We start from the raw sequence: 13,900 nt of genomic DNA, 5'->3' as shown, positions 1-13,900 counted from the left end.
GTCCTCCTGTTTTGAGAAATTAAACAGCAGTGTCTCTTGGGATTTACTTAATGTGCCATCATGGGTAGAGGTAAGGGGGCACGGGGGTGCAGTGGGTTAGACCGGGTCCTGCTCTCCGGTGGGTCTGGGGTTCAAGTCCTGCTTGGGGTGCCTTGTGACAGACCGGTGTCCTGTCCTGGGTGTGTCCCCTCCAGCCTTATGCTCTGAGTTGCCGGGTAAGGCTCCCATGACCCTGTATGGGGTAAGTGGTTCAGAAAATGTGTGTGCCATCATGTGCATTTTTGCATTCATACCCACTGCTCTTTAGGCAATAAGGCACACAAATTCACACATCATGAACTGCAATTCCATTTGGTGTTCTGAACTGCATCTGGCCACAGATACAGTTGCCAGTATTGCGAAAACTTAAATAACATTTGTAAAAGACTGGACAGAGAAAGAAGTGAAACTGCAAACTGGAGACAACAAGATGGGGGATGAATGAGAAGGAGGGCATTTCTGGCAGCAAGTCGTTCTGTTTTTCCTGCACATTGCAGTTTTCAAAGTTTTCAAAGTAAATTCAGCACATAGAACATCAGAATTTATTTTAAGGCACTACAAATTATTTCAGAATATTCTACTTCACTGTGCATGCATCTGTGGGGAGGCTACTTAATATGTAATGAGCAATAAAGTAATTATTAATGAAAGTAATAAACCAATAACTGTGCAGGGATCGTCACTTTGACTATTTTTGTTGATGTGCATTGAAAGAATGTGAAAGAACTGCATGATTGGCTGTCTCACACAATATTAGATGTATGCATGGGTAAATAAATAAAACATATGTGTATGGGAGGCGTGGGGGCGCGGTGGTGCAGTGGGTTGGACCAGGGTTCTGCCCTCCGGTGGGTCTGTCCCGCTTGGGGTGCCTTGCGATGGACTGGCGTCCCGTCCTGGGTGTGTCCCCTCCCCCTCCAGCCTTACGCCTTATGTCGCCGGGATAGGCTCCGGCTCCCCGCGACCCCAAATGAGACAAGCGGTTCTGAAAGTGTGTGTGTGTGTGTGTATGTGAGGCTTTTGTGCACAGCCACCTAAAATTTTGCTATTTTGAAAGGTCCTCCCTAATTCTTAAACTGTGGAATGAGCTTCTGCTCCCTGTCTCCACAGCTTCAGGTATCCGTAGAAACCTCTCTAGTGTCCACTATCTGCTGTATCATCTCACTTTCTTGGCTTTATCTAATATTTCTGTGTCTTTGTGCTCTCATTAAGAGTACAACTTTCTAATTGTTTCAATATTTAATTAAGTCTTATTTGATTTTATTAAGTTTGAACATGTTAGTTGTTTTTATTCCTCTGATAGGTCGATGTGTTTAAGTGCTGCATTTCATCTAAGACTGTGACAATGTGATTACTACACAGTACAGTATTCTCAAAAATATTTATTTTTTCGTAACAGCCCGGTCATGACAAGGGAGTGAGATAAGTACAAAACAAAAATAAGTTCTGCTCTTTCTGTGTTTCAAACCAGCAACCTTTCGGTTACAGGTCTATGCCCTTAGATCCATGCACCTTATAACATCCAAACAATACTGTACAACACACAAGGAAACAAAGAGAAAGAGTTGAAAAGGATTGTGTCCATATCCCATCATGTTTGGAGGCATTTCCTGTTCCATGAAAATCTTTTGCATCCCTATTATTAAGTGGCACCCTTACATGTATTTATTTAGCAGACACTTTTCTGCAAAGCGACTTCCAGTGAACTCTGTGTAGTGTTATCAGGCCACGCACTGCTAGATACACTACTTCCAATGGGTCACTCATCTATACATCAGTGGAACACACTCTCTCTGTCTCTCACACACTATGGGTGAACCTGAACAGTATGTCTTTGGACTGTGGGAGGAAACCAGAGCACCTGGAGGAAACGTGCAAACTCCACACAGACTGAGCAAGGATCAAACCCACGTCCTCTCGCACCACCCGGGTGCTGTGAGACAGCAGCGCTACTCTGTGCCACCGTGCCGCCCCTTTTGCATTAAAACACCCCTAACCCAACTGTGCACCAGAAGCCTTGTAACCGAGCAGGAAATCATTGGGACACATTTAATTGGAGTTATGAAAGGCAGTGAAACTTAGCGGTGACCGAGCAACACAACGAAAGGAAGCGGAAAATGGCACGCCAACACACACGCAAACACACACAAACATATGTTTGCATTTCTGACTGTTGACTGATCGGGCGACTTCTGACGTTTTTCTGCAAACTCCGCCGAGACAATTACGCAGCTCTGGCTTTGTGGAAAGTTTGACTTTTTTTTTTAGAACAACACTCCATTTTTGTGAGGCGTACATTTTTAGAGCTCTGCTCCTAGATGCTCTCAACACAGCCATTATTGCACATTAGTAATAATAGCCCAGACCGGCAAGCTGTACAAGAGGTGCAACAAGTGAGTGAAATTAAATAAGAGACAAATAGCAGCTCTGAAGTGTGGCTGAAGGTAATGAGGTATGGTGGCAGAGGTGGGTGAGCTGCTCTGTCAGGTAATAGGCCCTGACAGAGTGATCTATCAGAGCGATCGATACATGCTGACACTGGGACTTTATGCGCAGGCACTTGGTAACGCCGTCAGAGACAAGCGCAGAGCTGACACAACACTGTCACAAGGCAGATCAGCACTGCCTCTCCCGGGAAAGGAGAGGTGACCGCACTTCTAATTTAGAGGAAGACTGATGGGGGACATAAAATGGGCATCATGAATTATAGCACGAGGCAATTCCCTTCTGCTTCCTCTCCCTGCACATGACGCAGAGCAGTCTGCAACTTGCTGCCCTGGGCTGGCAGTCAATAAGCTGCAGTACGAAACTGGTAGGCAAAAAAAAAAAAAAAAAAAAAAAAGAAAAAAAAAAAATCACCACCATTTATGACACAGAACATTGAAAACGGTTAAATATTCTTTCTCTAACTTTGCATGTTAACAATGTGTTAGTCGTTTACGGCTGTTGTACAGCGGTTTGGTATCCAGTGTCAGAATCTAGCGGTGAAATAACAGTGGAATTGACCAAGCGCTGATGTAGCGTGACTGACAGCGCAGCCGCGGACGGATGAGGGGGCGCGCAGAACAATTGGAACTTCACTGCCCACAATCCCCACAGACAACACTGCCGCCTCGCCACCGCCTGCAGCCAGTCATTGGCCACCCAGGTTAGGATTGGCCTATTTCAGCTTCTGATGTCACGACCCAACGTGGGCTCTGCCTGCTTTTACTGGCTGTAATGTGGGTTCTGAGGACCAATTGAAAAGCGAGAAGGCTTTTCAGCAGCGACGGGCGTTTAAGGTGGCGCGAGCCGTTCGCGCCAATGTCTTCGGCGCGGTCCCGTGGCGGCGGCGGCGGTGTTGGTTTTGTCGACGGATGACGTGTGTTTTATCCACGTTTTTCATATTCCGATGTGTTGTCTTCGCCCTTGAAATACAGTTCGACGACAGAAATGTCCGGTTGTTCAGCCTTCATCTACTGCGACAAGTAGCGAATCAAAATGCAGTTGAAATGACAGTTAAAAATACTAGTAGCTGTGCAAAGACTAAGGATGATTTTCTTCGGTGTGTCAGCTTATTAGTAACATGATTCATTACCGAAAGAAACGAACAGAAAGAATTCCTCCTCCTTGCAGTTTTATAGCAAACTTTTTCATTTTTGTGTTTTAAACACCGGTGAATTATAGGGTACTGCTTATGATCGGGATAAGGACTTTGAGTACAGGTATAATTTAATATTCATACACTTAAATAAGGAACAGATGTTACAAAAAAACAGTATGTTAGGAGTGGGAACATGAACAACAAGTAACCTTTTTACAGATATCTAGCCTTCCAGTTTTTCCTCATTGGACTCCTTAGTGGCCTCGGGACAAGATGATTATTTTCATTCATAGAATATTCATCAGTTTTAAATCATAGATAAATGCTAAGGTAAATATGTACGGTTATTGAGCAAATGAGCTAATAAAGTCCAAGTGCCACAATACATGTAAGCCATGTATGATTTTCCACATTTTCCTTGACCACACAGGTAGACTTTGAGTTGGATCATTTAACTTTAGGACATGAAAATCCAGATATGGCCACAAAGTGTTAAAAAGAAAATGGAAAGTAATTGATAAGCAGACTTCAAGCTGAACTATTTTGAATACTTTAGAGACTGCAGAGGCACCTATGTAACATGTACATCTCAAATGATGTAATTTTGTATCCCTTATAATTACTGTATAGCTAATGTAATAAAAACTGGAATAGAATATATGGCTTAAAATACACCAGTACATTAACAGTAAAAGTCCAGTTAAAAATGAAGTGTGATTTAAGAAACCGGACCTCTGGAAAATAGAGGCATTTATGTTTTGTCGTTTTGTTCGTCTGACTGGGGGATGCTTTTGTTTCCTCCTACTATTGTATAAAATTTTGGACATGGCTGACATTTTGGTTCAGTGGTCAAACAACAATGGGTGAAACAGACAAAGACAAAGAGTATGAAGCTACGGTTGAGGGTGTAATTAAGAGGTTTACTGGGCTCATTGTCCAGGCTGAAACAAATAGGGCTGGAAGAGTCAAAAAGGTAGGGTTTAAACACGCAGGGAGGCGGAACGGGCTCTTCCTCAGTAGGACCGAACAAATGGAGCGTCTTCTGGAACATGCTCCATACAAGTGTTATCTGACATTTTCATTTTGCATTCAGGTTGGACCAATTCCCACTCTCTTCCATCAAATTCTTTAAGCCTCGGGATGCTCACTGGAAAAATGGTGCTGCCTGCAGTTAAATCTTGGTGCTCAGGTTCACCCTTTCCCATATACGTCACACATTAAAAGATTATATTGCACAAGTTAAAAAATTGGTGATTTCTTTCATGAATACGGATAGCTCGGTTATGTTCTTATCGCATACTCCTGTCTACAGGACATTTTGCCTGAACACTTCCGTTGCACATGTACTCGAGTGGCACTTTTCAATAACATTGCTGGGCTTCAGTCGTCAAAATATCACATGATTCAAGAGCTGTTCTCCCCCACGATACCTCAAAACAAAGTAATTATTGCATGCAGCGATGGTGTATTACTGAACCTGGGGAGTTATGTGTTAACTGCTCTGGTTAAGGGTGCTTCTTACAGTTACCTGATGCTTTTTTCTAAAGCAACTTACAGTATTGAGATTACAGTTATTTACCCAGCTGGGTAATTTTACTGGAGTAATTTAAGGTAGGTACCTTGCTCAATGGTACTACAGCCAGAGGTGAGGTTCACACCTGCAACCTATGGGTCCAAAGGCAATTGCACTACTTACTGTGCTACTAGCTGACTTACTGGCTGGGTGATGTTTATTTTGGGCTAAATAATTAGGCTAGTATGGAAACATTTTTAGAGTAATCATGGACTGGAAGTAAGTGTATTTTATATACATGTATATAAAACATGGGGGTCCCATACTGCTTTACCTGTGTCAAACACTGGTATCTTAAGGTATTTCACTTGGGCCTCAAAGCCTGTTTCACACTCTTTTGCTTGTTATCAAGATGAAATGCTGTGAAGTAGCTGTGTGAACAATTACCTGCCTAATTCTTGCAGGTAGATAGCAAAGATTAGTGCCACTCCTGACCTGCTAAGACAGACAGAAAAGGAAGCTGGGGAGGCAAAACAACAGAAGATGAGAAAGTCAACTGAAGAGCAGTGCAGGAGGCAAGTTAAGGGTGAAGCCAGGGCAGATGTCAGCTAGGTGTCCGGAAGAAAGGTAAGAGGTGTCTTCTGTCTTTTCCTTCTGGTTTTTGCAGGCATGAGGAGGAACACTCTGTCCACCCATTCCCTGAGAGAGCCAGTCTTGACACAGCAACTGTTACAAATAATGATGACTGCAGTCATTTGTTAAGACTTAAACATAATCCATCTGTCAATATTTGAAGGTCATCTAGAAAACAGGTTGAAGGATGTTTGTGTGTCAACGGTTTCAAGAGGTTTGGAAATGTATGAACTTATCGATTGGTTAACCTATGTGTAGCTTAAATTAGATCCGACCCTAGTGATTTGTGATGTTCTCGTGTGTCTCGGTGTCCATGTAAACAGAAGTCAAATGGCTAGAGTGGCTAAAGTGAAAAACAGCAGAGCTATGAGTCTGAGACAAGTGGAAAGGGCATCAAACCTGGATGTTGTGGTGATCGATACATGACAGCTGCACTGTCACTACAAGGTGGAGCAGTGGAGACAGCAGAGAGAGGGGATATTCCATATTGTGCGTTGGTGCCTGGATGTATAAAGTTCAACCGTGCCACTCTTCTAAATAAACAGGCATTAGAGACAAGCAAGCAGTGAGGGCCTTGTGCTTTGGGGAGTCTCAGGAATAACAGCTAAAAAGAGCTGTTAAGTGCGTAATTTAGATCGTGCTTCCTTGCAGAGCCCGTTGAGGATTTCCAGGTTTCACACCACAGTACTTACCTTGATAGCAGGTGCAGGTTTTACCAGAGTTGTCTCAGTTTTAAATGGATCACCAAAAACTGCTCCCCATCTCCATGTCATTTCTCGTGTCTAAGATATTGTTTTTTGATGCAAAATGCATTGGCTGCCACAAATTTGCAAGAAAACATAGATGCGTTGGTTGTTTTTTTGCTTGCCTGGACTCAGTACCCCTGCACTGGCTCACACTTGATGGGCTGGTGAGCCTTTCGGTCCCGTTATCTCTTCCGCTCCACCTTAAGTGCAGCCGTAGTCGTGTTTGTGTTGAAGCCAACAGGCACAATATATTACAGTGTAGGGCTTGCTGCTGAAAAGCCTGCTGGATCTCCTAGTGACCTGCTGTTCTTTCCTGCCTTCCTGCGTCTTTTTTTGGGTTCAGATTAAAAACAGCTCTTGGGTGCTCTTGTTTCTTCTTGCTTTTTTTCTACAGAAAACACCGAGGCTGCTTCACCGAGGGTTTCTTCTCTTCTTCTAGATCGAGAGTCGTGGGTAGAAACACAGAGCAGACAGAGCTTGTTTGTAAATTTGGATGAGGGACCGTGTTTATGTTTGTGTCCCTTTTGGTGGAAGGGATGAAGAACGGGGCCACATAGATACCAGGACTAATTCTCAAGTTGACTTGGCCGCCTGTGCAATGCATGGGAACTCGGAGTGACAAACAGCCAGCCAGAGAACAACAAGAGTGCGACTTTGGCACTGCAAGCAGGAGCAGAAAGAAAGCAAAAGAGTAGAAGAAGAGAGTCAGACTGCTTTGTGATGATGGACACTCTGATGGACTGACTGAGCTCTGCTGTCAGAATTCTGACTGCTTCTCTTCTCTTCTGGAGTGACCTGGAGGGAGAGTACTCCAAGCAAGCACGGACCAGAGACGTGACTTTTGGATTTCCTCGTCTCCGGTGGAGAGTAGGAGGTATATCTGGTTTGGAGGGTGTCCTGGGCTCGACCCTGGCCGTTTAGTGGACCGTGGCGGTGGCGTCTTCTCTTCCGTTCCGGGACAACAAAAATGTACCCGCAGGGACGGCACCCGGTAAGTCGTGCACTTTCGTTCCGCCTTGTCGTTGAAAGACCAGGAGTGGCCGGCGAGGCGAGGTGACATTAATATTATCGTGTTTGGAGATGACATGAATATGAAGAATTAGACAGGATGGAAAGCCAAAAATTTAAGCAAGGTAAGGTTTCATTTACCCCCCTCCCTTTATCTAACGTTAAACATCCTCTCCTCCTGTCTGTTCATCATGGTCGTGACGAGGAGGAGTTCCTGACTGCTTTCAGTTCTGTAACCATACTCGGCATGTACTGTGTTTGTGGAGAGAGTCTACTATAGTAAAGGGCGGTTTACTACCCACAGCTTCCCCACAGCCCCTTTAGAGTGTGTACCTGGGTGGGGTGTAATACGGTGTGGTAAGAAGAGGCTGGTGGGGGTGTGGACAGGGAGGGAAGGCCGGGGGGAGTTTCAGTTTGCACTCTGTGGGGAATCGGTCCATTATTGGGTTCAGCTGTATTACTGGGAAAGGCGACTTTTATTTCATTCATCGCAGCTTGCATTGCTTGGCTTGAAAATTATTAACATTTTGCAGCAAGAAATTGGCAAAGTGACGGATAATGTTCAGGATTAGGCAGTGCTTAAAATAAAAGAAACAAGTAGAAAATTGTAGAATGATGATTCAGAGCATATCATGTGCAACTGAATTTCCCCTGGGGATCAATATAGTGTCTGTCTGTCTATTACAGAACATTTGGCTTCATTCAAGCAATGCTCATGAGGAAGAAGAGCTCTAGAGTTATGCCTTATGATGTTGGGTGTTGGTGACTCTTTCAAGAGGGTAGAGGGAATCTGTTCACAAATAATATCCTGAAGTGCAGGCAACTTTTTGTGAAAATGCCAGGTGGAGCAGTAAGTTCGGTGCTTTGTATAGATCTGCTTAAGACCCTCGCTTGGGGTTGGTTCATTCCTTAGGGATGTACAGCCTTGACACAATTTTGCACGTGTGTGTCATCTGTTCCTGATTGCTTTGTCCTTGACAATAACAGATATGTCCTCTTTCAAACTAGAAACCCCAGACAACTGCTGGATTTTATGTAATACTAACTGAATGAACAGTCACAAAGGCATACGTTGAATCTGTGACTGAACATAATCGTTACATGTGGCAAAAAAAATCCAGGTTCCATATTTTTAAAAGACAAGATTTTACTTTTGGATACTGCTATTTGGTTGGGCTGAAAACCCTTTTGGAAAAACATACATAGGTACATACGTATGTAGATGCCTGAAACAGCTTTGTAGATGCTCTATTTTCGGTAGAGCCTTCCTGAAAGGGTTAAGGTGTGGCTACATGGTAAACAGCTGCCGGACTGGTAATTAGTTCCGCTGGATTTTTGCGGTTACTGCTATCTGAAACGGGTATTGCGCTGTGAACTGACCTGCCAAAAACAATAACAATAAAAAAAAGGTTGTGAATGCGTTAGCCGCCACGCCTTGAGTTTCCAGAGTTGCGAAATTCAAACTTCCTATAGCCACTCAACGTCTTCAGAGAGCAATCTAACGTTGGATCTCATGGCAGGGGTTTGAGGATCAATCACTTTGGGCTTTTGCTTCAAATCACCAAATGATATGGGTGAAAAATATTTTATTGAATGGTTATTGAACATTTGACAGTAGGTTTACTAAAGTCATAGGTTTGCCGAGTTGGTGGCTGTGATACAAAACAAACTGTATGACTGTTGTCTATCAGACCAGATACAGATGTCTGCAGATACAAAAAAGCAACGAAGACCCGAATGGATGTGGAAACGTTACCTTAAACGTTCTTTATATGAATCCTCATCCTGTATCTTGTGTACAAATTTCTTCTCTTCACCACAGAGGAAGAAATTAGAGGAAGCTGGAGAGCCAAAGAAATAGAGAACAGAAGCGAGCACCTAGTAAGCAGGGCGGGAAAACAGTGGGGTGAGAAAGACCTCGGTTCTGTAGGAGAGAGAAACATAAAAGCAGCTGAGGGGGGCGACATCCCCGCAGGCAGACTCGGTGTGTGTTCACAGAGTGGACACCCTGTCATGTGCCGTGAAAGAATGTCTGGAGAGTGTTCGTCTGAGCACTGAACAGGTCCTCATCTGCTGGGGAGGGTGAAGGAAAGAAAAGTCCGGAAGGACTGGCTTAGGGTCTGCATGTCACTAGGAGTTTGATCTACAGTGAGACTGTGCACCGGAATACCACAGATTCTGGTGAAATGTCTCCTCGCCCTCGCCCCCTTCCTTTTCGCTTTCTTTCCATGTCTCGACTTCGGTCGGTTCAAAATGCTTAACTTTACTCGGAAGTTGCCAGAACATGAGGGGATTAGAGACACAAGTTGAAATAATAATAGTAGACACTGCTAAACGGTAAGTGGGCAGTGACCCATTCCTCTGTCTTGCTGTGTGATTCTGTGGTGTCACTCGAAAGTCCATCATGTAACTGCCACTGCCTGAGGTATCATGTTGTACATGATTGGATTCGAGGTGGAATTTCATGAGACTGTCTGTCCTCTTCATCTCATTCCGACTTGTTCAGGACATGTATAGTACCTTTTCTGAAATTATACAATGCTGCAGTTTTTAGTGTGGCTCATTAAACTTCAAATGAAATTTAAACTTCAATTCTTTTCTCAATTTCCCCGTAAGCTTGCTGTGCTGCACATTTTGTTCTGACTCTTACTGCCATAGGGCTGGGTTGGTCTGGCTCCGTTGTCACTGCTATGTAAACATATGGGGGTTGGGGGGCAGGGGGGGGGGGATTTTCCGGCTCCAGAATCCACACATGTTCCATTAATGGAGGACTGGGGGCTGCAGGCACACGCGCGTGTGTGTTTGCTCCCATTTACGTGTTTGTGTGTACACACCCGTTGCCTTTTAAGTCTGGGCCCCGTTGAGCCAAAAATTCCAGCTCCCATTATGTCATTATGGCTAACGGTAGTCTGTGTTTCAGAGAAAATAAGTAAATACTTCCTTCCTTCCTTCCTTCCTTCCTTCATTTATTTATTTATTTATTTATTTATTTATTTATTTATTTATTTATTGATATATTTTAAAAAACGGTCAAACCACAGTTTGTCTTCCTTTTGGTGCTATTTGCTGTCAGGCCCCAGTTTCTAATATAGGCTTTCCTGGCAGTTTCTTCCTCTCCAGCAGGCTTCTTGCCCCCACCACAATAGACGGCTGCCACGACAAACTGGCCTCTTTATTGGGAACTGGTAGAGCAAGCTTGGCACTGCTGCCTCATCATTCTCTGGTATGAGGGCTAAAATCCAGCTACGACGGAGTTCGGACAACATCTAGGTGCAGAGGTTTGAACGTGCTCGGTGTTACAAGGACCTCTGTGCAAGGTAACAAGCCAAGAGTTTTTGGCCACTATAACCAGCACTGGTCGCTCCAACTCCAATGAAGATCTGCTGTTTCCACCCATGTGAGTGGATTTTTCTTAAAAATGCAGCTTGACTACATTTCCCTGACAACACTAACCATTCTTTTTCTTACTTGTATTCAGTGACGACTTGTATTCAGAGGCTTTTTAAATGTAAAGAACTTTAAAAAGTACTTGGAATGACTTAAAACATGCAACTGAGCGATATTCCTAGTTTTAAAAATTTGATGAGGGATACCATGTCAATAGATGAAAATCTGTGCCTACCTTACTCCTCAAATGTTTTTATCTTTTTTAATATCCTTTCTATGTAAGTATATGTTAAAGTTACATAAACTATGGAAATAAGTTAGGCAGCTGCCACGGGTGTTAATTGAAAAAAGGCAGAACCTTCATTCATTTATTAAACACTTTTCTCCAAAGTAATGTACAGTGATTTCTATGCATGTGGTACGTAGCTTACACCTTTATTCAAGGTGACTTGAAGTGCGAGATACACTGCACTAATTCCCTGCGATTATTCATCCATCTACACGATCCGGTAACGTAATGCACACACGTGTGTGTACACACTGTTGGCAACTGAGAGAAAACAATTTACCTAAAACGTGTCTTTGGACCATCGGAGGAAACCCACGTGAACACTAAGAGGGCATGTAGACTCCACACAGAACGAGTAGGGATCCAACCCACATCTGGTCACACAGTCCAGGTGCTATGATACATCAGCGCTACAGTTATTATCGGGCAGGTTTTAAGAGGAAAAGTATTGCTTTTGCTTCAGTGCCGATTGTACGTTTTAAATTCTTCACTTTTGATCATTTTATTCCATATAACTATTTGGGATGACCTCTGTTAGTGTAAATAAGGTGACGTGTGGTCCCACCCAAGCTGTGTTGAATGGGAGGATCTGTGGAAACAGCATGTGGAGTTGGAAGGGGAGGGAGAATGGGCTCCTTGCCTGATGTTCCCCTCCCACAAGCTCGCTCTCCTCATCTCTTTACGCCTCTCTCTAAATATTTCACCAGCGGATGATTATTTCATGGCACTCTGATGTCTCCGTGCCCAGCTCATCCTTGGCCGCGCACAGAAAGCCTATCGCAGACTTACGGCATTCGCACGTCTCCCTGTGTCTCTCTCAGCGTCTGAGTGTCTTGCAGTCGTGATTGCGCAGCAAAAGGATGATGTTGCCTGCTGCTGAGTGACAGCCTGATTGGGCCTGGTGATTCCGTGTTTTTCTTGTATTGTCAAGGGATCTTTTGAGCCACCCTCCACAGATAATCCCTTATAAATATCCCCTGGCCTGCTGCAGCTTGGCTAAATTGTGATTGACTGCCATCCCACATGGCTCTCTGTTTTTGCCCCATAGATTAACTGGATCAGTTTTGAGTTTCAGGATACCACGTGTCGTCTGATGCTGAATTTCAGCCCGGAGGTTGTGGCTTGGGCTCCCCTTTGCATTTTACTCATGCTTGCATATTCTCCAGTGATCAGCTGTATCTGTGGGCTGACTTTCCAAAGCATTTATTTATGCCTTTCAGCTGTGACTGGATTATGAGCTGGGAAAAGGCCGATACACGTATTGTTTAAATCATATATTTAAATCGTGCATTTCAGACACAGTGCGCTCCCAGCCTAGAAAAGCAGTGCCGAGGTCCAGTTCAGAGTAGTGTAAAGTGAATGCCGACTGACGCCAAGACAGTATAGGGTATGTAAAAACGCGTAAGGGTGAAGTGTGCCAAGTGGTGAACTGCCGCATTGCTCCTAAATAGAGCAGGAGGAGGGGAACTCTCGGGTTCGTTGTGGTGTGAAACAAGGTCAGTGGGGATATGGTGGCAGACACCACCGCCTCCTCCTCCCCTTCATGGTCTGAGCCAGTCCAGGCAGCGCTGAGCCTGCAGCTTAATTACTGGAAAGCCTGCAGAGTGTCTGACCTCTACCGTTAGCTTAATTGAAATTTAATTGAATTTTGCTTGTCTAGACTAATTAAGCTCCTACTGAAACCACCAATCCTTTAACCGGGCAGCTCTGAGCCACTGAACCCTCACCCTGCAGAGAGAGGGAGGTAAGGAGGAGAGGCACTGCACCGATTGCTAGGCTGTAGATCACTGGGTTCGACTGAGGGTACTATAGTACAGAACTGAGAGGTCATGCAGAGGTAAAGAAGGTAATGACGGAAAAAGAGATGGACTGGCTGTCAAAAGTAAGAAAGCGAAGGCCTAAAAGTCCAGACTGATTCGTGTTTTGTAACACGGAGACTTGCAGACCCTGAAATTTAGGCAAACTACAAATTTAAATTAATGTGATTTTCCATGATTGTGTCCTGTACCTTTGCAACTGCAGCAGGGAGTTTCATGGTTACAGCAGGAGCTTGTCAATCTATATACTTTACATTTATTTAGCTGATCCTTTACGTTAAAACACCTTACAATGATTTACCCATTTATACATCTTATAATTGTTTTTCAAACTGGAGCAATTTTTAGGGTGAATGTCTTGCTCAGTAGTACGCCAGGAGATTAAATTCAAATTTGTAACCTCTGTGTCCAGAGGCAGCAGCTCTAACCACTACACCACCTGCTGCCCGATATGGGGTGGTCATACGAGTTATACCCTGTGACTTTGTAACAAGCATTTGTTTCTGAATGTTTCAAGAGATTGTGTGGAGGCACAGGGCATCAACTGAAAGCATGTGTGCTCTGCTCAGATGTACTGTAGGTTAAATCTGACTCGGTCAATATCCTTCCTCTGTTGTGGTGGATTTCTTCCAAGTGCTGTGGTTTCCTCCCCACAGTCTAAAGACATGCTTTTCAGGTGAAGTGAAGAGATTCGTGTGTGTGTGTGTGTGTGTGTGTGTGTGTGTGTGTGTGAGATATTGATCTGCTCTGTGATTATGGAGTCATATGTAGTGTGCGTAACTGAACGAATGATTACTGAGAGTGTATCTAGCATTGTAAGTCCCCATAGCTAGATTGGAGGACAAAGCACATGCTAAATAAATAAATGTAAATATTTAACATAGA

At 44.0% G+C, this 13,900-nt stretch overlaps 1 protein-coding gene across 3 annotated transcripts in view; it reads left to right on the top strand.

The window, feature by feature from the left end:
• Positions 1–6,795: 6,795 nt before the first annotated feature.
• The window catches only part of tle2b (TLE family member 2, transcriptional corepressor b), a 38,494-nt gene continuing 31,389 nt past the window's right edge, over positions 6,796–13,900 (top strand). For all 3 annotated transcript variants that reach the window (XM_018728165.2, XM_018728166.2, XM_018728164.2), the window contains exon 1: positions 6,796–7,505. In XM_018728165.2, coding sequence (XP_018583681.1) covers positions 7,482–7,505 — 24 coding nt within the window. In that variant the 5' untranslated portion in view covers positions 6,796–7,481. The remainder of the gene's footprint in view (positions 7,506–13,900) is intronic.

The sequence above is a fragment of the Scleropages formosus genome, chromosome 9 (assembly GCF_900964775.1).
Source record: "Scleropages formosus chromosome 9, fSclFor1.1, whole genome shotgun sequence".
Classification (NCBI taxonomy): Eukaryota; Metazoa; Chordata; class Actinopteri; order Osteoglossiformes; family Osteoglossidae; genus Scleropages; species Scleropages formosus.
The sequence above is the reverse complement of the archived record's forward strand: the minus strand, read 5'-3'. Positions and strand labels throughout refer to the sequence as shown.